Source organism: Ursus maritimus, unplaced genomic scaffold (genome assembly GCF_017311325.1).
Source record: "Ursus maritimus isolate PB19 unplaced genomic scaffold, ASM1731132v1 scaffold_2, whole genome shotgun sequence".
Classification (NCBI taxonomy): domain Eukaryota; kingdom Metazoa; phylum Chordata; class Mammalia; order Carnivora; family Ursidae; genus Ursus; species Ursus maritimus.
In genome coordinates this window covers 35,020,453-35,046,455 of record NW_024424452.1, presented here as the reverse complement: position 1 = coordinate 35,046,455, position 26,003 = coordinate 35,020,453, and the positions used below count along the sequence as shown (strand labels likewise).

Genomic DNA, 26,003 nt, shown 5'->3' with positions numbered 1-26,003 from the left:
TTTCATCACTGTTCTACTAAGCCAGCGTATCTCAAAGTGTGGTCTCTTGACTGGCAGCAGCAGCACACCCTGGAAGGTGTCCAAGACACAAACTCTACAGATCTACCGACTGAGAAACCCCGGTGGGGGGGGGCTAGCAGTTGATGCTTCACATGTGGCCTTCCAGGTGATTCTGAGGCAGGGGAAAGTCTGAGAACCACCAAACTGAGTGTTCCTCCAGCTCAAAGACTCATCCGTGAGCTACGAGGGAACCCCACCATGTACTTATAGGACCTAGGGCTCCTGCAGGTCAAATTACTCTCAGGCAACTCGTTAAAAATTACAACTTTCCCTCTCTCTTTCCATTCAGTCCCAGCAATGGCTGGGACACAACCCTTAAAGAGCCCCACTGGGGTCATCCCTTATTCCCTAACAGAACTAGAGCCACAAGAAGCCTTTTCATCAAAGGTCCTACTTTTTGTCTGTGGGTGTGATGCTGCCATTCACGGCCGTGCTGTCTGCTGCCTGGATGGAGGTGGACCCAGTTTCCTAGGGAAAGGAAGCACAACTCATCAGGTCAGTCTGCCCACGGCAAGGGCCCTAGTGGAAGAGAAAAACAGGGAGGCATGGAACCTACGTACCTCTTCACATATTTTCAACTTCTTTGTGATTGCCTGGTAACAGACAGCTGGCTAATAAAGGAGGGAAAAAAGACTATGTATTAAACTGGACGCTTAACTGGTTTTTGTTATAATTTCCCTAAGAGATTAGGCCTAAAGTGTGGTGTTAACATTGAAAACCTATTTGCTGTTCGACTTTACTGAACTCCAAAGGACACATCAGAAAGGTAACACACACTACCTCACTCAAATATCTATGCAACTCTGCAAGATTCTTTTGCCAATGATGACATTAAGGATCAGAGTCGTGAAGTCATACACTCAGAATTGCGAAGCTAGTCAGTGTAACTGGGATTGCAACCCAGATCTGTCCAACTCCAAAGCCACAGCCTATCAGGTCCTCTACCAAGGTTCAGCTTAACTCATGGCCTTGCAGATACTGTGGGAAGCTTTCCCTCCACAACCCGATGGTTCAGAGAGACTGTACAGCAAGCCTGAGAATGCATCCACCAAACAGCATGGGCTACCTCATGAGTGCTGATAGCTCACAAGGTCTGGCTTCTGCCCTAGACTCCGAAGGCAAGCACAAATGTCTCAACCACACAGCTGCTGAGTTTTAAATGCTTTTTTTTTTTTTTTTTGGTTTACTTTTAACCGTAATAACACCTGATTCACGAGTGGGCCTCCATGTGACTTTTTATCTAGTCGCTCTGGGCAGTGACAGAAGCAGAGACTAACTTTTCAGACTAGCAGGGTGAGGTTTCATGGAGCCACCTTCTCCCCTCAGGCCAACCCCTGACCAAGGATCAAGAACGTCAAAGACCAACTCACCTTCTCAGTTTGGCTGAGCAGGAAATGATGGAAATGAGGGTCTGCATCTTTCACAGGCTGAAACCAGAAAATGATTCAATAGAACAACATATCTTCCACCAGAGGTCACCTTGCCTGGTAACTGCCTGGTAACTGACTCTCCTCTGGCTGAAACATCCCTGGCAGCTGGTCTCAACTATGTAACTGCCTGGAAGTGCTTTCCCATTGTTGGTCTAAGCCTTTTATAAACGATCCCTGCTCCAGCTAGAGGGAACTGGCTACAAGTGGAAAAGAAGAGACAATTCTGTCAGGCTGGCATAAAAATCATTCCAGTAACGCTAGGAAAATATTTAAAAGGCATACTAGTATTTTTAACACACAGCATTTACCAGTCCCTTTGGATAACCGAGCAGGCAAAGCCAAATAAATTCTCAGGACTCTCCCAATTTTAGGGTTTTACCTACTGTGCCTGGTGCCAGACCCTTGAGTGTCTAGTCTTATGGAGGATTGATATAAACAGAAATACAGGGCAATGGGTGTAGGACTTTCAAAATTAGGCTCAACAGGGGACTAAGGCACCCACTCCAAGGGGCTACTGAACAGTAGAGTTGTATATGTGAACAGTGAATGGTGTTTATAAAGCATTAAGTGAAAAAATGTGGGGGCCAATCCCACATTTGTGAAAACCAACCCTATTCCCAACAACAGAAACTCCATGTGGGTATATAATTCAATGAATGATGGGTGAGTGGGGCGGTGTATCAAAGGGTCTGGAAAAAGTTACATTGAACTTGATACTGAGCAACCCCTGAGGGTGGAGACTTGCACTTTTCCCCCTCGTACACCTCAATACCGTCTTGCTATTTAAAAAATGGAGAAAGGAAAGCGCCTCACACAGGCCAGGAAACCTGCTTGGAGGCTGAGCTTGTCCCGGCCCGCGGGAGAGCTTGTTACCTCGCTCACAGTCGGCTGCCATTTAAACGCGGCCATCGGTCCAGTCATCACCCCCTTCACGGTACTAGACTCAGGGATGGTGAGATCCTACAGAGGGAAAGACAGATGGTCAAGACACTGAGGCCACCGCAGTAGCAGATGTCTTCCTGCACCAAATCAGGGAGCGCCTCTTCACTGCTTTGCTTCCTTCAGTCACATTCCACCTTAAACAAAACCCCCTAGCCAACCCACCAGCGTCAGTCCCCAGGCACGGTTCTGACTGTCCATCGGGAGAAACCAGGCAAGTTCTCATCAACAGGGAGCAAGGCTTTCTTCTCTGTTCTTGAAATAACAAATTGTCTTCTTGTGCCCAAGTTTCACAAGGACAGATGTCTCTGGAAAGCCCAACTATGGTGTGCAGTGCTGTCAGCAAGTCACAGAGAAGATTCCTTACAGATAATCACGAACATTAAGAAAACAGTACCGGCTTCAGAGAGAATCTCAGAAAAAACTAAGAAAGCCACATGGTGCTGATGAGGAAATGTGCCCAGCGTTTTAGCTACTAAGCTACTAAGTGACAAAGCCAGACTTCCAACCCAGGGCAGCTGGGAGCCAAGAGCCCCACTCTCTCCCCAGGCCGATGCCAGGGCAGGACCCAGTGGAACGGGGTGAACCTCCTCACCAACAGCCTGGCCCACACCCATCCTGGGCAGGGAGCTGCTTCAGCCTTACACCTGCTGTGCTCCTGTCCCCTCCACCAAGTTTACCTCACACTCCCTTTCCATGTGTAGGATCTTCCAGCCACAGTGGCCCTCCTGACATTTCTACTTGGAAATCTCATGGGAATCTTGATATGCCCCACTGAACTCTGGATCTCCCCACTCAAATGGCTCCTTCCACAGTGTTCTACCAGTGTGAGATTTTTGCGATCCTTCTTGATTCCACCCTCCTCTTACCTGCTAGCAATGATTATGGTTTTACAGTTGGGGATCTGTGACCCCTTTTTGCCACCCCACAGATAACACTCAAGCTAGGCTGCCATCACCCGTCACTTGGACTGTAGCAAAAGGGATCCCCCTGCTTCTGTTCTGGAACCCTGCAGTCTAGACTGTACAGAGCAGCTAGAGTGCAGCAGGCCACTTCTCGGCCTACAACTGGCTTCCTGTCTCACACAGTCAGGCTAAAGGTTTTATTATTATGGCCTATGGAGCACTACAAGTTCTACAACCCCCACTTCACCCTACTCTCTGAATTCATGTCCTATTATATCTTCTCCCCCTGACCACTCTCTAACTCACCAGCACCCCCTTGGCCCTCCATCCATTCCCCAAACACACCAAGCATATGCCTGCCTCAGTGCCTTTGCACTACTGGGAATGCTCTTCCAACAGTTGTCTACTTGGTTCACATGCTCACTTCAGGTCTCCACAGAAATGTCACACCTTATTGGGGTGCTTTCCCTGACTCCTCTATATCTTCCCCCTTTAGAATGTGATGCTGATGTTATAAGTGAGTTCTCTGAAAGCAAGACCTTTGTCAATTTTGTTTACTCTGTATCCCATGCTGGGAGCCATGTCTAGCACAGATTAGATGTTCACTATTTACTGAAAAAGTGAACATGAGAGGGGCCTTGTCTAACTATCACGCTGCTTTATCACTAGACATCTGGCTTATGGGGGAGCTGCTCAATCAACATGTGCTGAATAAAGAGCTCTGGGGAAAAAAAGAGGTGTAGTGCTAAGTACTGTCCCAAAGAATGTCCTGCCACGATGGACATGTTCTGTACCTGTTCCCTGTGGCTAGGGGCAGCATACCTCTGGTGACATGCTTAAGGTCCCAGGACAGAAGGAGAGTCAGGTGGAGACTACCGGCATTCCATCTGGCACTAGCCGAAGGCCTCGACTCCCAAATCATCACTTTCTGCACCACTCGGGGATCTGAGGAGAGCCACAGCCCTGATGGCTCTGTGCTGTCAGGGTGCTGTGTGCCTAGAACTGCAGTTCTCCTTCTCAGCCCAGGACTTGGAAACGAGAGCTCCTGAGAGAGGATAAGAGCACACCTCTCACACCAGAGTCGAGGCACGACCCAGCCTTTCCCCGTACGCACGGAACGGACGCCTCTGCGTCAAAAGGTCAGCCTTTTCCACTAATCCTCACGGGACAGGGGATTATGGCTCCGAACAGCAATCATCCGGGGCTCTGCCCTATTATCAGCCTAGGCTACTGCTGTTTCAGAAAGAAGCCCGACAGCCAAAGGACAATTACTGCAGCAACACAGGACCTATTCGATCAGAAGATGCACCAAAATTTCAAGCCCAGATTCCCTACATCTCTGAAGGCGCTTCATTAAAACCAGCTGTGTGAACTGAAACACCTGTGTCCACCCTGCACCACCAGCCACACTCCTTCCTCTCCAGCTGACAAATCTTTCACTAGAGGCCGGGCCAAGCAAGGAGACTGTAGAAAGGACTGTGCTAAGGATAAATAGCAAGCAGACCTCTTGGCTGGGGACCTGACTCCAAGAACAACAGCAGAAATGTTACTATCCCCTGGTTAATAATTCAGACTCAAGGGCAAACTGCTTTTCCCTGGGAGCCTGTGAGAAGAGTCGCTGCAGTAAGCCCGGTGGCGGCCTCGGGTTACACGACAACTACTATGCTCTCACTGCACAATGGGCTACTGCCAGACACTGACAAACATAAAGCCATTCATCAAATGCGTAGTGCATGGCACACCATTCTTGGTGCTTTGCTCTTGTTACTCATTTAATTCTCACAACAAACCTGAGAGACAGGTATCACTATTATTCCCAATGATCAGACGAGGAAACCAAGGCAAAGGTAGTTGGCCAAGGTCACACAGCTGCAGCAAGTTATGGAGTCAAAGTTCTGACTCAGACCTCCTCCTCACCTCTCCTGCACACTCCTCTTTTTCCAAAAAGATGTCGTTTCTCTGCAGGGCCAGCACGCAGTTGGCGAGATCCACGGCTTTAGAAAGCAGAAAATAGGAATTTGGAGAACAGTATAAAAGCTGACAGCTCAGATGCCTCTGGATCCCCAGGAAACCAATTCAATTGGATCAAATTAGATCACACCCCCTGAGAAGTTCTTTCTGCACTTCGGCTAGCGTTTTCTCCACCTTCTCCACCTCTGGCTGGCGGTTCCCTGTGCTCACCGCCAGCCAGGGCTGTCCTAACCACTAGTCACTCTGTCTACACTCAATCTCAGGTCATCTAACGGTGAGAAGGACTTTCTCTAACACAGTGGTCACACAGTGGCAGCCCACAGGCTCAGTCTGGCTCGGAAATATTTTAAACTTTTGAATTAGCATGTAACATTTAAAATTAGAACATTTCACATAAAAATCTGTATTTCTAGCTTCTCTTGAGGAAAAACCAGACTACCTGGCAAAAGTTCGCTGGAACCCCATGGACAGAGCATGATCCCCCCAGAGTGCCAGCTGCTGCCACCCTAATGCTCTCAGCATGGAGGCAGGTCAGGGCTGCAGACCCTCAGCCAGCTCCTCTTGTTGCCATGACCTGTCTGGTCTCGCTGGTGTCTGAATTTGCAGGCCTTGATCTGGTGCGGTCTAGTGTTTCATCACGGCCTTATCACCCAACTGTTTCTGCCAGCCATCTGGCTCCTGTCCCCTTGATTGTGCTCTAACAATCCTCCCCTGTGTTTTGACAGACCACCTCCTCCATCTCGAATTCTCGTCCCTTGGCTTTTAAGACTTGACCCAAATCTTTTCAGGAAGGTGAAAGGTACGTTATTTCCATTTTATTTCACTGTGATGGCTCCTCTGAACCCCTCCAAGCGTCTTCCCTGCAAAGAAGACTCCTGCCCTTGACTCTACTCCCTCCTTACTTTCTCTGAAGACCGATCCCACTGGGCCTCAGATATACTTTGCTCGTATTCTCCAACATACTTTCTACAGATTCGCTTCCCACACCTACATTCCATCCTGACATTAGTTCAAGGCTCCCTAATAGTCTTGGCATCATCTCAAATTCATCACACTCAAAACAGAACTAGTCCTCTTGCTCCGCACACCAACCCTACTCCTGACTCTTGCTCTTGGGAAAGGTATTACCATTTCCCCAAGCAAAAACCTGAGATCATCTCCCTCCCCCTTTCACTCTGTAATAAGTTGCTAAATCTTATGAGCCCTTCCTCTGAGTGCCTCTCAGACAGTTCTTTTCAGTATTTGCTATCAGGATAACTTCTTATATAAACGCAAACCTGGGTTTAGCTTTCTGACTGGCTTTAGCCTTTCTTCTCTGCCTCCACCACTGTTAACACACAGCATGGAGCAGACCACCAGCTCCAACACGTTCGTGGCCCTCTATGGACTCCATGACATTAAATACTGCTTTAGTAAACCTTGAGGCCCTCCATAATCCAGTGACAACCCACTTTTAGCTCTCTGCTCTCCTCCCTGTACTCTACCTATAATGAGAATATCCACGCCAACATCAAGCCCCATGTAGGCTGGGCCCTCATCTCTGGAATGCATTCTTCCCCTCTTTCTTCTTAAGCCCCTTCCGGTGCCAGCCCTCACATGCTGGCTCAGGTAGACTATTCTCCCGCCTCGACCATCTAGTTGAGTGTGAGATCCTTTGCTGTCTTGTGTTCCTATTTCACGCCTGTGCATCCAGGCTGTGTCCCTCCCCTGGTCTGCTGGACTCTTTAGGGCAGCGCTTAGCACAGGTTTCTATGTCCACTCAGTGAGCTGAGGCACATTGTAGAGCTCAACTCTTTCATATACAGAAGGAAGTCACTAATCCCAGGAGCTGCAGAGATAAAACAAACCTTCTCATCCTTTGGGGGCCGACCCCGTTTCCGGGGACTCTGTTCTTGGGCTCTTTTCAGAGGGGACTTGGAGCCTCTCTCTGAAGAGCCTGAAGACACCCTCTTCTTTCCTTCTCCCATGTTCTTCTTCACCTTCCCTTCAGACAGGCTAAGCTTCCGCTTCTCATCACCTGAGTTTGGCCTACTTCTCTCCTCACTGGAATTACGCCGATTCTTGTCATCAGCAGAATTGTGGGACGATGTCTGAAAGTTTAATAATAACAATGATAGCCACCACAGCAGCCACTGCTGCTGCCACCGCCATTTACACAAGCCACACCCTAGGAGAAGCGCTTTACATGCTATCCACACAACAACCCTACAAAATAGGTTCTATCGCTCCCACTGATATTTGGGGAAGCAGATAAAGTCAAATCACTTGCCTATAGCCCGAAAGCTAAGAAGTGGGATTTACACCCAGGCAGTGGATATACCCCAGAAGCTACACTCCTAATCTCTAGGATGTAAAAGGGAAAAATGCCTGTGTTGTACTCAAAAGCTGAGATACTTCTCCTGAGTCCAAGTGACTTTCCTAAGAACAGCAATCTATTTCAGAAAAGTCTGCGGCATGCATGGAGTTTCAAGCTGATAAGCAAAACGAGGATTCCCTAGAACTGAAGTAGTGTTTTCTCCATTGGCATTTCATAAGAATAGAGCTTTAGGTTTGGGCCATATTTAATCTGTTAGTTACAAGGCCAAAATAACCAGTCCGATGTTGGAATAAAGCAAGAATCAGTCTCTCACCTGGTCTTTCCCTTTGGCTCTCCGGAGGAACTCTTCGACAGCATCCACAGCCTGCTGGAAGCGTTTCCCCTTGTTAATCTTTATCATTTCCTCCTTGTGCGCATGGTATGGCTTTAGCTGTTCCACTTTGATCCAGGCACTAGCAGAAAACACACATGGAAAGGGTATGAGCCACACTGCCCATGCCAGAAATGATCAAATACCTCATCACAACAGAATGCAGATAACTGTTTGGTTTAATTGGACTTTGAAACAGGCATGCCATTTTTTCAAAACATGTTACCAACCACCCCAAACTCTTGGAGTGTTATAAAAGTATGTCTTTCTGAAACAAGTTGAGCACAACCACCACGACCACCCAAACCAAAACATCCTCCACAAGTTCCAGGCTATTAATGTCCACTCTTGTTCACCGGCTTTCCACACTAAACCACACATCATCTGCCACTTGTGCAAGACAGAGGAAGCCTGGAGATGTTCTTTCATTCTCATCACAGAGCCCCTCATGGACCCAGGACATCAGGAAGCATCATCGACCACAGCAACGTCATTGCCCAGTCAACACCCAAATCAGAAAGACAACCTGTCAATCAACGGAGAATGAAGGATGCTCCCATGGCTCAAGGAATGCAGCATCTGAAATCTGCTGCTCTTACAGATATTTGTTCATAAATGATCCTGTCGTGGCGACTAAACCACACGAAACATGTGACACACGATTTGGAATCAGGGGAGCAGTCGTCACAGGAGATCTTCAGAAACAAGATTCTGCTTGTGATTAAAAGTAGAACATACCCTTATGATGTTTAATTTTTAATTCCTACCATCAATGTGTAACACACCCAAGTAAAAAAGCCATCAGTTGTCACTTCTAGAATGTCTGGCCTACCAAACTAACCCGAACAAATCTGTCCCAGCTGGTTTCCTGTGGTTTTCCTAAATGACATTCAGCGTCCCAGTACAAAGAAGGGGATTTTATAGGCTTGGCGAGGTAACAGTTAACTTACATACATTTTTACTGTGTAATACAGGTTTCATAGCATAACCTTCTGAAAAAGGGGGTCAGGTTAAGGATAGAGAAATAGGAAATAGGATAAAGCTATCACACTAAGGGTCCTCTCCTTTAGAGAAAGCTGGAGAATATTCAGTAATAATAGTAGACATGTGAGGCGCCTGGGTGACTCAGTTGGTTAAGCATCCAACTCTTGATCTCAAAGGTAATCTTGATTTCAAGATCTTGAGTTCAAGCCCCACACTGGGCTCCACACTAGGCATGGAGTCTATTAAGAAAACAACACAAAAAGTGCTAATCTCTACATAAAAATAGTGCAACCAAACCAGCAACGGCCACCCATGCTTTGAGTGTTATGCTAATAATTGTGACGATGAATCTGTACAAACACAATAGCCATGGGACTATCAGCCTGCAAATGTGACAGCAAACCAATACTAAGCACATTACCTATGGCTAAGCGAAACCACAGAGAACAGGATAATGAACGAGGACTCAGATGCTGTCTCACTGCATAGAGCTCCAACCAGGTGAGGTAAACAGGTACCTTCCAATGACTAACTCATCTTAAAGTCTGAAACTTGACATGGCAGATTCAACTGGTCTATTCTACAGTGAGAAAAATGGAATTATATTTTGACTTTACACTGCCTGGCAGGTACACCACTGAAGAGACCCCTCCTGCTCCTCCTCCCATTTAGTGTTTCTTTTTTTTTTTTTTTTTTTTTTTTTAAAGATTTTATTTATTTATGTGACAGAGAGACAGCCAGCGAGAGAGGGAACACAGCAGGCGAGTGAGAGAGGAAGAAGCAGGCTCCTAGCGGAGGAGCCCGATGTGGGACTCGATCCCGGAACGCCGGGATCACGCCCTGAGCCGAAGGCAGACGCTTTAACGACTGCGCTACCCAGGCGCCCGCATTTAGTGTTTCTAAGGACAGACCACGAGAGGAGATGCAAAGCCTGACACGCCCTGAAAAGCAAGTTGTCCTACTGAGATGACACAAGTACCGGCAATAAAGCTTAAAGAGCCACATGCTCTGGACATGCCTCTCCCTTCTCTGAGCTTCAGGTTAGAAGCTGAGACCCACACAAGTTTTGGTATAAGATCAATGGGGTGGTTTTTATGGAGCCCCTTGAGATGGGACAATACACTCTACGCAACCTAATCCCTGCCTCCCTCTTCCCACGTGAACCTCTGATTCAGAGGAATTGGAGAAGTAAGGACATCCGTGGAGGAAGCACCAATAATCCATGCCCATTTTTTTCACTGAGGCATTTTAAGTGGATTACTGATTTCTACCAGAAGAATTGTACAGTCAAAATTACATTCATCCTGAGACGGGCATTTGAATACTGAAATGAAATCTCCCTCTCTGACCGTTTTTGAAAAGTGAAAATGGTTTGCTTAAAGAATGGACAATATAAATATCAAAAGGATAAATGCAAGAAATATTAATCTAGTTAAGAAATCAGCCTATCGTTGAAGCACTGTGCCCCATCGAAAAATTATAAATAAAAAGCCAGCCCACCAGAGCCCTAGGAGGATTACCTCTTGAAAGCAAGCCAAACTGAAATCACTTTAGCCATCTGAACAGTTTTTTCCCTAAAGGCTGTATTGCAAAACCCGGTCTCCTTAAAGAGTATGCTTTTCAGCCAGAGCTTCAATAATGCACCATTCTCCAGTACACTGAGGCCCATCAGCTGGGCCTGGCATGCAACTGGTGCTCAATAAATAATCACTGACTAAATGAAGCCTTCTAAGCATGTTCAGAGGGGCTGGAATGCTGACCTCTGGGCTAAATGTTATAAGGCTTCGGTGGCCTTTTTTGGTTGTTGTTGTCTGTAAATTTTTGTTTATCATGACCCTGAGATTGAGACCTGAGCTGTGACCAAGAGTTGGGACGCTTAACCGACTGAGCCACCCAGCAGCCCCCCTTTGTTATTTTTTAGGTGACTTCTGTTTCTTTCTGTGATATGAGCTGTGACTTATGATTTCCTTCCTATCATCCTCCTGACGCCCATATGGAGCTGGACCTTTTCAGCCTAATTTGCTGTTGGGCTGGCAGTCAGAAAAATCAAGCTTAGTCAAGTGGTGTGTAAAGTATGAGCCTTTGCTTTTACATACAAGGAAGTAAATCCCATTGTTTATAGCGGCAATCAGTGAGGTCATTACGAAGAATAAAACGGAAGGTCCCTTAAGATATCTGGCTACGTGGAAGAAAGCAAGATGCAAACAGTGTGTGTAGTACACTATCGCTTGTGTAAAAACAAGGAAAAAGGAGTATGTAACTTCTCGATTCTGCACACAGTGTCTTTGGAGGGACACGCCATAAGAAACTAGTAAAACTGGATGCCCAAGGGCTGGTAACTGGGTGGCTGAGGGACAAGGATGAACGGAACTGTTTCGCAGTTTATAGCTTGATTTGGGTGGGGGGGGGGGATAAACATATATTATCTTTAAGAAACAACAAATCAAAAATAAAGGCCTCTGTTGTAGAACATGGGCTCCTCTGCCCAGGGGGCTGCCCCCATGACTTCCTCAGGTAGGTAGCTACTGCCTGGTTGCAGGTATACCTGCACCTATAACACAGCCAGGAGCAGCAAACTTACCCTGGTATTCTGATACACTTCCTATAAATTCTTTCATTTGCGAATATAAACTTTCCACTATAAGCCACTCTCAGGTTACACACTCCACTCAAAATGAATTTCGACACCTCACATTTTCAAAAACTTCCATAATTTCGACCTGCTTTTCCCTAAAGTTAAAATAATACCATGTACATATCACATTAAACATGTGAGTCTATGAATAATCTCCAAACTCTCACGTATGTGTCTCAGACTTTGCATGACACAATGACCTGGGCGGGAGTGGGGGTGGGAGGGAGAACACACTTGTGTCAGCACAGTCCAAAGGTGAGAACGAAGACGGGGTCAGAAGATGTGGGTTGCTTCTCATCTAGACTTGGTGAGTAGTACTGAGCAAACGATTTGTATGCTTGCCCTGCTTTAAAACCACTGAAAGAGGCTGAGGATTACTAAGTTGTTACAGGTCCAAGTCTAAGCTGTTCAGAAATCAAAGACACTCAAAAAAACCACAAATCAAAAAATCGAAAAAAAAAAGTCACTAAGAAAATAAAAGTTTGTCTATTAATTTCAAGCAATGATTATCATACAGACATCAACAAAGACTTGCAGATAAGATAGATTTAGAAGATTCTGTTTTCAAAACTTGAAAACATTCCCAAGTGCTGGATAAGGCTTCCAAGCTGGGCTGCCTATGCCAATATGGCCAGCTGCTTCTTTTGTGCCAGATTCTTTAATTCTGGTGCATGACACCTGCTCCTGGAGTCCACTGTCTCAGCCATGAGGCGAGTCATCTGTAGGATGGATGCTGGTGCTGGGAGAGGAAAACCTACTCAGTGCTCTCTAGGACAGGTATTGTCCAGCCCTGGCAGAGGGACGCTGCTGGCTCAGTCCAAATAGCAGCGTACTCACCATCCATCTGGCTCCGTTCTCCAGCTACTGCACAGTGTTGGATGCAGGGAAAGCGGGGCGATCAGGCGCCAGGCGAAAAGAAAGAGGGATGCTCGGATGGCTCCAATCTGCTTGTAATTACTTTTCTCCAAGAGTTACTTTTGTACTCACTCACTTCATACCTTATACATCTGCCTTGATGTAAAAAGTATCTCAGGTTGTGATCCTGGACATTCTATCACTGAACTCCACAAATCTCCTGCCTTTCAGTGTACAAATCTGTTAAAAAGTGAGAACTAGAACAAATATCCCATCCATTTCCCAAAAGGGCTGTTGTAGGATCAGGTATGAAGACTGCTACAGAAACTCTCAGATGGTCATTTGGGATCTACCCTCTTCTGCCACCAGTCTTCTCCTCAACTGTTTATCTCTGGGCATTTTTTAACACCCACAGACTAAATGAGCTCCCTCCATCCTGCCATCCATGGCCACTGATGAAAATTTCAAACCCTAGGCTCAGTTTCTATTCTGATGGGCAACTCCCTCTTCAAGGTGGGCTCTCATGTGCCTGAGACTTCATCTGTGGGTGTGGTCACCTGGTAGAGTTGTCAAAGTTATTTTAAAGTTATTTTTCCCTCTGTACCTCCATGAAATAGCAAACAACCATAAGTAACCCCACACTGGCCATCGAGGCTCGGAGAGCTGAATCCAGCCATCTTATTAAATCCTTCCCCTTCCAGGGGCGTCTGGTTATGAAGGTCTGGTCCTCTCTCTTCCTAACGGGACACCAACACAATTTGTAAGATGTTTTGACAGAGGAAGAGCAAAAAACTAGTTTTCTAGATGACTGAAATCTTTTTATCTTTTTTTAAGATTTTACTTATTTATTAGAAAGAGAGAGTGAGAGAGAGACAGTACAAGTGAGGGAAAGGGAGAAGCAGGCTCAGGAGCCTGACACGGGGGCTTGATCCCAGGACCCTGGGATCATGACCTGGGCTGAAGGAAGGCAGACGCTTAACCGACTGAGCCACCCAGGCACCTTTATCTTTATCTTAATGAGCTACCCTTTTTCCTCTTTAATAAAAAGCCTTGCTAATATTAAAAAAAATCATATCTAGGGGCGCCTGAGTGGCTCAGTAGTTAAGTGTCTGCCTTTGGCTCAGGGTGTGATCCCAGGCTCCCTGCTTTGCTGGGAGCCTGCTTCTTCCTCTCCCACTACCCCTGCTTGTGTTCCCTCTCTTGCTGGCTGTCTCTGTCAAATAATAAAATCTTAAAAAAATTCATATTAACACTTTTCCCCATACATAGTGTACAGTTTTGAAAAGGAACATCTTTGACTGAATCCTATATTGTTCAGGAATTCAGAGGAGCCCCATAGGGTCAGACCCTATCCACCAGTCAGGGCACCTGGGTGGCTCAGTCAAGAGTCTGCCTTGGGCTCAGGTCATGATCCTGGAGTCCTGGGATCAAGCCCGTGTCTGGCTCCCCGCTTAGTCGGGAGCCTGCTTCTCCCTCTCCTCCCCCTTTGTGCTCTCTGTCGCTCTCTCTCTCTACTAAATAAAAAATATATATATATACACACACACATATATATAAATATATAAACAAACCGACCAACCTGGCTGAAGTCCTTAGGAATTTCCAACTCTCAGATGCCTTTCTTTTTCAAACACTAATGCTCTCTCTCTCTCTCAAGTTTCCCTTACTTAAAGCCACCTGCTTCTTACCAGCTTATGTGCTCTCTTGTTCTACATACACACACACACACACACACTGACCTGAAGTTTACTGAACGCCTGTTGTGTGCCTACACCACACTACAAACAAGTGGCACTACTTCTCCTTTATAACTATGAATTAGGGAGTATCATCCCACATGTGGGCAAGGACACAAAGACTCAGAGAGGTGAAAATAGCTTGCCCAAATTATAGGAAAGGTGCGATGGCATCTGAATACACAGCAGGCCAGCATCAAATCCAGAGCTCTTTCTTCAAAGTAATTCCCTAGACACTTCACCTTCAGATAATTTAAAGATAGTAAACACTGCTGATCATTGGTCACTAAGAACCCTTCTCTCTTCAGAGAAGTGCCTGAAGATCCTTACCCCTTGTTTCCTTTGTCAACCGCCTAGCCACAAAAAGATAATGTGTTGGTCCTGTGACAACTTATTTTTTAATAACTTTTTTTTTTAAAGATTTTATTTATTTGACAGACACACAACGAGAGAGGGAATACAAGCAGGGGGAGTGGGAGAGGGAGAAGCAGGCTCCCCGCTGAGCAGGGAGTCCAACGCGGGACTCGATCCCAGGATTCTGGGATCATGACCTGAGCTGAAGGCAGACGCTTAACGACTGAGCCACCCAGGTGCCCTATATTTTAGTAACTTTTTATGTGGAATTCTACCAAGGGAATTTAACAAGCTTAAAGATATTATGTCTAACAGTTGCCCAAAATCCAGCTGCTTATGAATCTCCTCAAAGAACTTTAGTTAGAAATCACATCATCACCACCACTACTAACACCATTAGGTTATTTTTGTGTTCAGTAAATGCATCCCTTTCACTGGCTTCACCTGTTGCCTGGTTAAGTGCTGAAATGCACTCAACTCCAATTTTCTGTCTCACCTGTAGCATTTTTTATACATAGGCACCCGTTTACTCTTCTGACCTTCCAACATTTTTTTTAAATTGTAAGAACACAATGGCTTTCAGGCCTCCTGTAATCTGATCAAGCCCCCACTTTCCATGAGTTTCCACTTTTGTTTTAGACTTGTACATCTTCGTTTAGCTAACCAAGTCAGGTCAACCATATTGCCTGTAATTCTCAAGCACGGTTCTTTACCCCAGGTGGGGAGCCTCTCTCTACCCACACATCCAACTTAACGCCCAGTTGCTCACAGTATTCCCACTGATGCACTGCCCTTCTTCTTCCCGCCTGTTCAAATTCTATCCATCCTTCAAAGGTGGATTCTAACTCCACCTCTTCCATCACCCTTCTTTGATCTGCCTGTTCTCCACTGAGCTCTCCTTGTTTTAGAACCCTTTAACAGTCACCTGTATCACTTACTCTGCACTTATCCTGTCTGAAATGTTTATGTCTTCTCACCTGAATTCCTGAAAGGCAAGGACCACAACATTTGCTTTTCTCTGGAAGCTCCTTTTGGTGTCAATAATTCGAAGCGTGGCTGTACGATTAGCACTTGTTTTATACACCGGGGCAATCTTTCTTGTAATGTCAATGGCATTATAAGAATATTCTGGGTACTGGAGTGTGTCTGGCTCTCACAGCTCTGGGCCAGTGACTCCCTTGAATCCTGTCGTCAAATGGCTGCTAAGTTGTTTTGTGACAGAGAACTGGTTATATTGGTATATAAGGTAAACATACCATTTAAACTCTAAGCCAGGGGGTGCTTGAGTGGCTCAGGCTGTAAAGTGTCTCCTTCAGCTCAGGTCATGATCCCAGAGTCCTGGGATGAGCCCCACGTCAGGCCCCCCGCTGAGCTGATTGTGCTCACTTGCACGCGTGCATGCTCTCTCTCTAATAATAAATAAAATCTTAAACAAAAACAAAAAACTTCTAACCTAGGCTGAGCACTATGGCGTATAAACTCCTGAATGAGTGAAGAACACTGTTTACGAGAGATTTTGTTGTAGAAGATCATATATAACTTTCTAGGAATGTATATTTTAACACCGGTATTAGATTCCTCAGAAAATTCACATTTTTCAAGCCCAAAACTACATTCTTCTCTAAAAATTCTACGTAGAAATGCAACTACTTAAACCATCTAGCTATATCCAGGTAATCAAATCCATGTAATAAAAAGAAAGCTGAACAAATCACTGGAAACTCAGATAAACATGCATTCTCCTCCTCACTGTGACCTATATGGCCTATCAAAGAATCTCAAATGAATGGTCCTGATTTCACTGCAAACCTCATACATGAACCTCAATGATAAATAGCCATTAAAAGAGAACCAAACATGGCCCTTATAAAAAGGGTATTCGATAGAGTCGAATTAAAAACCAATGGGATTCAACAGAGATTGAGAAATAATCTCATTGTGATTATCATATTTAGAAGATAGTGAATCCTATTTCTAACTTGCTGACATTGTTACTGGCCCCAGGAAAACTGCAATGAGCTAAGAATAGCACCTTTTATTTAGGCATAAAGCCAGAACAACATGCCCTTCTGAGACTACAGTAAAAATGAACTAGGGTCCCTAGAATATTCTCACAAGCAGCTCAGATCCAGGGCAACGCCCAAACAAAGGGAAAGTGAAACTCTTGATGAGCACTACTCACTGATCTTCTGTTCCAAAAAACTTCACAAAGAAGCATTTCTTTCCACGCGGTTTCTTCAAGTCTTTGGGTGGATTAACAATCTGGGGAGTAAAAGGAGTGGAAAACGTTTTTCCACACTTCAAAGTTGGTAAGAAAAAAAATGAAATAAAACAAAAGGAATATATTTAAAAAGAACCCAGATAGTACATGTTCCAGTCTAGCAGTTTTCTACTGAGATGTGTAGAAATGTGCAAATATTCTAGAAGTTCCCTCCATCTACCATGCAGCAGTGTTCAGTAGGTAGAATGGTAGAATACCCCTTCTATTGCAATGGCACTGTTTTAAAAGCCATTAAAACTAAGATCAACGGCAAACCCCCCCCCCAACCAGGTGACCCTGTCATCACTGAAGAAATGCAGAGAACACTCTTAAAAATACTTCGGTGAAGTAATGATGTTAAGTGGTGACTACGCTTATTGTGGTAAGCATTGTAATGTATAGAATTACTGAATCAATACGTTGTACACCTGTAAACTACTACAACGGTGTATGTCAAATATGCTTCAATAAAAAAAAAACTGCAGGAAGAGTTAAGACAGGTAATAATGACAATGAAGAATTGAGGCAATGAAAATGCCATATTGCAAAGAGACAGTCTAAAGACATTTCCTGGGCTCCTAGCAAGAATATAAAAACAACATTTGGAAAGCTATGACGGATCGCCTCATGCAAAATCTGGAATGCCAACTTCTGCAAAGATGCACTGGAGCAGCACATATGGTAACATGGAAAGAAGATTTAAACTTAGTTGGGACAAAAATACTTTGACTTTTCACTAACCTACATTTAGATTCCTCTCTTCCTGGAGAATTTATTTTCTTCTCCTTTTGTTACATTTCAGTGTAAAGCTAAATTCAAATTAGAATTGATTTTCAGGATTAAAAAACTTCACCAAAACCATCTCTGATTCAAGAGATAAGCATTTGCTGCAGACTAAATGACCTGGTTTATATTATACTGCCTTTTCTAAACACAGAGCAGAGAAAGAAAAACTGAACGTTACTTAAATAGGTCCAATTTAACTAAATGCCAGAAATTGAGGGGAATCAATCTTACATTCTCCACCTTCTCAAACCCAACTTCAGGTATCTTCCACTAGCAGCAAGACACTCACCTTTCCTGGCCAAGGAGGATACCGGCCGAGTTTCCCCCTAGAGAAAACACACAGTCAGCATTTACCCTGAAAAGCCAGTCCCTCTCCTTCAACCCACTCAACGTGAAATTTATTTTCCTAACTCTCCACCTGCACCCTCAAGTACCAAAACAAAAGCTGGCAAACAGGAGTTCTTAATTTGGCTTCCACAGCTGGGCCCAAGAGGCCCAAACTCTTCAGAAATGAAATACAAAGTGCATAAGGTATGTGGACTCTTGGTGACAAGAAATACAAAACAACAAAACCAATCAAGAGTCACTTGTCTAGAGCCTCCCCGTGACGGGGGTTGGGGGGTAGTTTGCTCTGTAAACACAGACTTCCCCTTACAAAGTCTGGTTTAATTCACCGTGAGACCAGCCCCGCTCTGACAAATGCTAATGGAAACCTTCCTCTGGGTCGAGAAGTGAGCTACGTCGCTCCAGGGAAGCGGCGACAGTCAGTCTTGGTTCGGGCGGTTGTCTGGGACACAGAAGCAGACCACGAGAGGCACCCAAGAAGGCACCGGTCACTGCCAAGCCTTCGGCTGTAAAGGAGAAGTCTCCCTTCCATTTCTTCACGGGGCAGCGCCAGCAGTCCGGTTTCGACACCCCCAGCCGAGCCGCCCGTACAGGTCGGTTCCATCGCAACGGGAGTATTGACGGGCTTGCCCAGGCGAGATGGCCCCGCGGGCTCCCCGGCTCTCCCGCTTTCTGTGGAGCCTCAGCAAGACCCCAAGGACCTGGCGTCCGCGGAAGCTGTGCGGCGCTGGAGGCTCCCTTCACCGTGGCCGCCGGCGTGCAGGTGCGGAGCGAAGCCCTCCCCCGGGCGGCCTTGGGGCTCAGAGCCCGGCCCGCCGCGGCCACTCTCGGCCTCAGTCCCCCGGGGCCGGGCTGCCCCTTCCGCCCGGCGTCACTCTCAACGCCGGCACCTCGTCTTGCCCTCTCTCCGCAGCCTGGAGTGCATAGAGAGGCAGCTCCGGGGCTGGCCGCGAACCCCGCGCCCAGTCGGGGAGCTCCCCGGCGCACCTCGCTTAGCCCTAGCCGCCCGGACTCACCACACCAAATCGCCGAGCCGCAGACTCACAGCCGCCATCTTACCACCCAACCACCGCCGACGCACGGGACGCCGGGAACATCAGGTCGCCCCGGCACCGCCCATTGGAGTGCTCCCGGCCACGTGACGGGGGCCAGCTGTCATCGGCCACGCCGCTGCCCTGACGTCACCGCGCCCGGAGTGGTTCATTGGCTGGCCGAGCGGCACGTGACTCAGGCGCCGCGCTCTCGGCGCGCCGGAGCCCGGAGACTCCCGGCTCCTTCCCCCTCCCTCCGGCTCGTGACAACGAAGCGCCCGTGGTCTGAGGCGGCGGAGGTGGTGGCGGCGGCGGTGCGGCCGTTCGAGTGAGCGAGGGAGCCGGCCCTGCGGCCCGCCCCGCCTCTGGGCTCTGGCCTCCAGCCCCCTCCCGTCGGCGTTTCCGTTACGGCCGTTAGTCCTGCGCGGGGGCCGGCCGTGTCGCCTCACCGGGAGCTACCCTGACGGACCTCGGCGCGGCCTGGAAGCCAGCCTCCGCCCGCTCCCGGGGCCCGCGCCCGGCGGGCTCTGCGTGGCCTCGCCCGGGAGGCGGACGGGTCCTTCGGTGCACGCTTTCTAACGGCCGGCGTCCAGAGAGAGGCTCGGAGCCCGCGTCCGCCGCCTCAAGTTCTCCCGGGGCTCCAGTGCAGCCCGCCCGAGGTCCCGAGCTGCTCGACCGACGTGGAGCCGGCGTCTCTCCGCTTCCTCCGGGGCCGGCGCGGCGGCACGGCCGGCGAGGCTTCCCCGGGCGCGTGGGGACCCGGCCATGGGCCGCGGTGCGGGTCGACCACCCGCCGGGAGGCATGGCTCGGGGACCGGCCGCTAGCAGCGCCGCAGCCCGGGCGCCTGGGCCGGCATGAGGACGGCCGCCGGGGGACGAGTGCGGCCCTCGGGGTCGTAGCCTGCGTCGTGCCGGGGACAAAGGTGCGTGTCTTTGTCGGGACCGGGCTCTCACGTACGCCTTGTTGTAGTTTGACACTTTTAGAGAAGTTGGGAGCTGGCTGTTGTGACAACAGGAAGGCAGATGCTCGCGTAGTTTGAGTACGTGAAAACCAAGTCATTGAATGGGGAACTGTTAACAGCAGTTCAGCACAGGGCCCAAATACCCCAGGTGGAAAATAACAATTTTTGAAAAGGTCCCAATCCCAGTTGCAGACTCCAGATAGTCTTTATGTGTCGACTTGGAGTTTTTCTTGAGTCACCCTCTGCTTGAAAAGGTGGCGGATCCTCACGCATCTCCTGTAGGTGTTTTTGTTATAGAGAGACTTCGGTTGTAAGAGTGTTTTGTTTGTTTGTTTTTAGCGAGTTGGCTTGTCCGCAGCTTGGTTTTTCTTGGAGTTCCGTTTCCCTAAAATACCGGCAGTTGGTTTCAGGAGCTGTCATTTACTGTTTTATATTGTCCTAAGGACACACCAGTAATTGAAAGCACATTTATGATTCCAGGAAATGATTTCATAAAATTTAACACACGTTCCTAATTTTATAACTCTTAATTTTTGAGCAATTAAGGCTATTTTAATGGTTTGATAAAATATATGAATTTTAAATCAATATCACATTGGACCTAGAGGCGTTCTCATGAGAGTCAGAACATGGCAAAGAGTATATGTTTACTGTTATCCTGAAAGTTCTAGCCAATGCAATAAGACATGAAACAAAAATAAGAGACGTTTCAGAAAGAAGAAGAAATTCTTATTTCCGGGAATGACAGTACAGCCTGTTGGAGGGAGGGGGGAAGGGAAAGCCATTAAATGAGTTCAGTAAGAGTAATTACAAAATCATCATACAAAATTAAGTTTTTCTGTTTCACTGATAATCAGTTTGAAAATACAACAGTTAGGATGTATAATGAAAAAAACGTGTAATTCCTAGGAATAAACCAAGATGCAAAAGAAGGCTAGTGTATCTTGGATAACACCAGTCGAGGCTTTTTGGGAGGGATGTTTCTGTGTGTACAGTACTGTGCTTTTATTTAGAATGATGTCCAGTTTGTTAAAATAGAGTATTTAAATACTTTTTCTTAAGCCTTTTAACGTTTACTCCCAAATTAAAAAAAAAAAAAAATTGAGAGAGAGAGAGCAGGGGCAGGAGCAGAGGGAGAGGGAGAAGAAGGGGGAAAGAATCCCAAGCAGACTTCACGCTGAGCCAGATGCTGGGTTTGATCTCACAACCGGAGACCATGACCTGAGTCCAAACCAGGGGACGGACACTCAATCCAGGGCATAATGAATGTCCTGGGGACCCTGAAAGGTTTTTTTTAGGGGAATTTCTTTCCAACATTTTAGTGCATGATGGTTTTTTGCACTACCAATCTGTTTTGCTGCTAATCACTTTGCGGCCTACGTAGAATTCTTTTAACTCTTCATTTTTAGATTTTTTTACTCCCTTATCTTAGCAATCACAATTTTTGGTCATAGTAGAAAAAAAATGAACATTATATATATACAGGTAGAAATTTTTATATGTGAATATGTGATATGTGTGAATCTTCCTGAATTAGTTACTAACTAATCATTTATTACTGTCAAAATACAGTGAGCTATTTTTTTTTTTTTGGAACTTGTCAAAACGATTCTAAAGTTGATCTGAAATAATAAACAGCCTGGAATAACTATTATTTTAAAAAGAAGAAGAATAAAGATGAATTTTTGATTGAAGATATTAAAATACACCATAAAAATTTTTCAAAACAGTACAGCTTTGGTTAAAGAATGTCTAGATATACTAGATTAACAGGTTGGATTTTAGTAATAGACCTTAAGGTGTCCAATACATTACTATATAACATATGCCAAGTCAGCAGGGAGAAGAAAGGTTAGTGATTGTTGCTGGGAAGAAGCCAAGTTAGAGCAGTGTGTGAAAACTAAGTTAAAATTTCTTTTATACCTCACTTTAATCTAAAATAGTAACGAAGCAGGAAAAAGTGGTTGTAAGATGTATGACAGGCATTGTATATCTATATGAAAATTTATAGATTTGTAAGAAATCAATTTTAAAAAGCTGCAGTGTTTTCCAACCATTCCCTTAATGGTGGATATTGAGGTTGTCTTTCTCTTTTTTCCTGTATAAACAAGGCTGCAGTGAATATATTTATTTAGTGTCATGGTAGAAAGTTCACACTAGAGTGTGAGTTTAAAAAAGCAGGACATAAGATTATACCTGAAGCACACACACAAAAACTATATATAGTGTGTGTGTGTGTTTGGGTATTTATATTCTGTAAACCCTTGGTATTCTGAGCTTTACAATCTGTTTTGACCATTTCCAAGCAACTTTGAAGGTCTTTGGCATGTGATAATTTTTCATTTTGCGAAGGCCCAGTTTTGGGTGGAGAGAGGCTGTTGTGTTAGTAAATGAGCCGAGCCACGCTCCTCCTGAGACTCTGGTTTTTTACTTATCCCAGAGGAGGCAGTACCTTCTGTGAGCTGTTGAAAACTTTCTCATTGTAAAGATTGGCCCTAAATGTAAGTGTATTGGTGGTGATGAAAATAGAGATCTTAAGGAAAAGATTACTCTCAGCCAGGAAAAAAAAAAGTGTTGGGTAAATTAAATGAAATATTATTCTCTGGTGGTGTTTGCAATTTTGAGGATTCTTTAGGACTCTATAAGCATGGATTCTCTCAAGAACTATTGACTAGGCATGGAAAAAAAGACTAGAAAGAAGTATGCTGAACACTATCTCTGAATGATAGGATTTGGGGTGATTTACATTTACATTTAAAAATGGTATATTTAAGATGAATAGTATTGAAGAAGAAAAAAGCATTAAGTGTTATTTAAGATCAACTTAACAAAAGATTCTTCTTGACAACGAAATTCTTTTAAGCTTGAATCTCAATAGCTGAACAGGAAAAATCATCATTTTTATCATCTTGGTTTGACCTGGCCCTTCTTTTAATGTTAACAGAAGCCATGCAGTGACACCTGCTAAGACTTGTTGGTAGCCATGTCGGAGCCCCACAGGGTCCAGTTCACCTCTCTCCCAGGTTCTCTGAATCCTGCATTTTTGAAGAAATCCCGGAAAGAGGAGGTTGGGGGAACAGAACAGCATCAGGACTCTGAGCCGGCTGCAGCAGCTGTTCGGATTACACTCACCCTCTTTGAGCCAGATCACAAGCGCTGTCCAGAGTTCTTCTACCCGGAGCTGGTGAAGAACATACGAGGGAAGGTGAAAGGCCTTCAACCCGCAGACAAGGTACACCCCAGCAGCCCCAGACTCAGTCTGCAGATATAATGCATGGGACATCCTGTGCAAAAGGGACTTCTAGAGGGTAGAATCAAGACTAGAAGGGCTCTGGCTATCCCAAGATCATGGCACTCAGTCCAAAGCAGTCACTAGGTGTGCTGGTTTTGCCTCTGAGCAGGAAAGGTTAGAATTCTTTCTAGAACCATTCTCCTGATTTACGCTGGAGAGACTACTGTGCATCCAAGGCTGATACAAATTATGGCTAATAATAAACAATGAAGCTCTTCATGCCAAGGTTATACGTGTTATGTGTAATGTGAATGTGACCAGTCCCTGGCTGTTCCAGAACTGGAATTTTGTACTGGACAGTTTTCTTTTCCAATGAAATCTCACTCTGCCTAGTGTAAAGGCAGACAAGAAAAGACACTGCTCATCTCTTCTGAACAGTGAAATTCTGGATACTTTCTTTACCTGGATGGATAGAAACCAATTTTTATGGAAGTTTTTTTTATATTTTGTCAGAATTAGGTTCTAGCCTTCAGATCTTTTGAGAATCAGTTTGATTTCTTAAATTTTTTTTTTATGACCTATTTATTTCCTGGCAGATTTGTTTTGCCTTTTAGTATGGAACTTCTCAAACATGCACAGAGTAGAATAGTATAATGAGCCCCCATGTACCCATCACCAGCTTCAGCTATTACTGATGTTTTGATAATTCATTAACATTGTAAAATTAAAAAAAAAAACTAATGAGTTAAATACGTAAGAAGAGTGCATATTTGATAAATTCACAGCTTGATGCATTTTCACAAACTCAACACACCTATGTATCCTGTGTCTGGATTATAAAATGTAATATTTTCCAGGACACCAGAAACCCTCTTCCTGCCCTTCCAAAATACTACCCAGGCCCACTGATTTTCAACAGCTGAGATCAGTTTTGCACATTTTTGTATTTTACATAAACGGATTCCTGCAGCGTGGGTAGGAAATAGTGAAGAGCACAAGCGCCTACTGTGGTGCGCTGTGCTTGGTTCTGAGGCAGAGGTTAGTAGGGTCCTGCACTTGGAGTATTTTGGTCTCTAGAGTGGCTCTTAATAAAATGAGGATCAGCCTCGTACCTGGCTTACAGGGTGTTTGAGGGTAGAATGAGATAACGTAGGTAAAATTTTTAGCAGCATAACTCAGTGGCCAGTGCTCCTTCATTCTAATTCACTGTTGTGCTGTTGGGGGTGAGTGCCTTTGGTTAGGAGGATTTTCTGTTTTCTGTGCTCAGATAAAAATATGTTTTCTTGGTTAAGATCTGATTAGCTGAATGGAAGCCAGTAAGTTTGTGCCAAGGGTCAACCTTTTATAAGAGGGCTATTTCGCAAGATGAGAAAAAATAATTTCAAACCCATTCATGACTCTTTTTCCAAAGTAGGGATTCAAAATGGGATCATCTTCCTTGAGAGGAGGAGACAGTAACAGGGATTGGTTGAGGTCTTCATTTATGAGCTCAACTGAAATTAGAATTCTAGTGGTTTCATTTCACCTTTTTGAGGGATCCAAATGCCCTTCTCCATTGCAGAAAAATGTATACACAGAGAACTTTAGATTCAGTTGCAGGGGATTCACTTCTGGCTTTCACATTCAGAACTCCTGAATCTTTGTGTCTGCTCTGTGATTTTCAAAGTATTATGTAGTCTGACAGATTCATGTATTAATTCGGTTAGCATATATTTCTTATAATGTAAAGGCACTGGGCGAGATGCTGAGGACTGTATAGAGGTGGAGAAGCCACTATCCCAGTCTCAGAGAAACTTTCAGTCTTGTAGGTACTTTGGAATTATGCCAACACAGGTAACAGGAGTTACGATGTGGCACTTGTTTAAGTCTGATACAAATACAAGGCCTGCAGGGCTTGGACAGCAGAGGGCTTACATCCTGGATGCTGTGTTTGGACAGAGTTGGACCTTCATGTGTGCAGGAAGTAGTACTTTTTGGACAACTACTGTTTGCAAGACATGAGAGAGTATACGTTGTATCCAGTATTGCTCTAGATTGGTGGAATTTCTTAAAATTATTTTAATCACTTAAGTTATATGTGGTCATTACAAGAAACTTCAGAAAGTACGGATGAGTGCAGGTTTTAAAGACCACTCCCTTGTGGCTCTTATACATTTGTTCCACAATATCTCATTTAACAGGTCCTTCATGAGTGGATGGCATTCCAGTGGGCAGTGATGGAAGGGTGAGGTAATAGAGTTTTGTCTTAAGGCAGGCATCCAATCTTTAGTGATTTTGGTCTACCCTGAAGTCTTAAATGTATTTGGTATAGGAGTCTTTTATTAAGATTAAGGTTCCTTGCCAAAGAAGCTTAAAGTCCAACTCTGGAAAATTTACTTGATGAGAAAAATGCAACAGTAAGTTTATGGAGTAGAAATAAACTTTGGAAAACCACACGAAAATATTTGGAGTGGTTATTGACATTGGGAGGAAAGACGAGATTACTGATCCACAAGATAAGCTTCCAGGGAAAGGGAATGCTGTGAACCTGGTTTTGATTTTTGGTAGCAGTGAAGGAAGTGCAAGTTCATACCACTGTACTAACCAATACAGCAGGATAGCTCTCAAGGACTTGCCCTACTTTCAGTGGGTTCTTAACCTTTTTGAGCCATTGACTGCTTTGGAAATCAATGAAGCCTATGGACCTTCTTAATGTTTTTAAATGTGTAAAATAATTTTTAGGGTTACAAAGGAAACGAACTCTATGAAACACAGTTCTATACAGGTTGAGCATCCCTAACTAAAGGCCCTTTGCCATATTTGGAGCCCTCTAGGATCTAGTGCTATGGTGG

At 45.3% G+C, this 26,003-nt stretch overlaps 2 protein-coding genes across 7 annotated transcripts in view; one reads left to right on the top strand and one right to left on the bottom strand.

The window, feature by feature from the left end:
- The window catches only part of GLYR1 (glyoxylate reductase 1 homolog), a 33,936-nt gene extending 14,864 nt beyond the window's left edge, over window positions 1-19,072 (bottom strand). For 3 of the 5 annotated variants that reach the window (XM_040635364.1, XM_040635365.1, XM_040635366.1), the window contains exons 1-9: window positions 18,964-19,072; window positions 17,892-17,928; window positions 16,739-16,818; window positions 7,936-8,074; window positions 7,153-7,395; window positions 2,364-2,450; window positions 1,431-1,487; window positions 621-671; window positions 455-528 (exon numbers count right to left, since the gene is read on the bottom strand). In XM_040635364.1, coding sequence (XP_040491298.1) covers window positions 455-528; window positions 621-671; window positions 1,431-1,487; window positions 2,364-2,450; window positions 7,153-7,395; window positions 7,936-8,074; window positions 16,739-16,818; window positions 17,892-17,928; window positions 18,964-19,001 — 806 coding nt within the window. In that variant the 5' untranslated portion in view covers window positions 19,002-19,072. The remainder of the gene's footprint in view (window positions 1-454; window positions 529-620; window positions 672-1,430; window positions 1,488-2,363; window positions 2,451-7,152; window positions 7,396-7,935; window positions 8,075-16,738; window positions 16,819-17,891; window positions 17,929-18,963) is intronic. The other 2 variants (XM_040635367.1, XM_040635368.1) reach the window with 1 other exon arrangement.
- A 163-nt stretch (window positions 19,073-19,235) lies between these two features.
- UBN1 (ubinuclein 1) overlaps window positions 19,236-26,003 on the top strand; it is a 36,265-nt gene continuing 29,497 nt past the window's right edge. Inside the window, exons 1-2 of one of the 2 annotated variants that reach the window (XM_008696861.2) lie at window positions 19,236-19,901; window positions 22,885-23,172. In XM_008696861.2, coding sequence (XP_008695083.1) covers window positions 22,924-23,172 — 249 coding nt within the window. In that variant the 5' untranslated portion in view covers window positions 19,236-19,901; window positions 22,885-22,923. Of the gene's footprint in view, window positions 19,902-21,419; window positions 23,173-26,003 lie in introns of those variants that run through there. The other variant, XM_008696862.2, reaches the window with a different exon arrangement.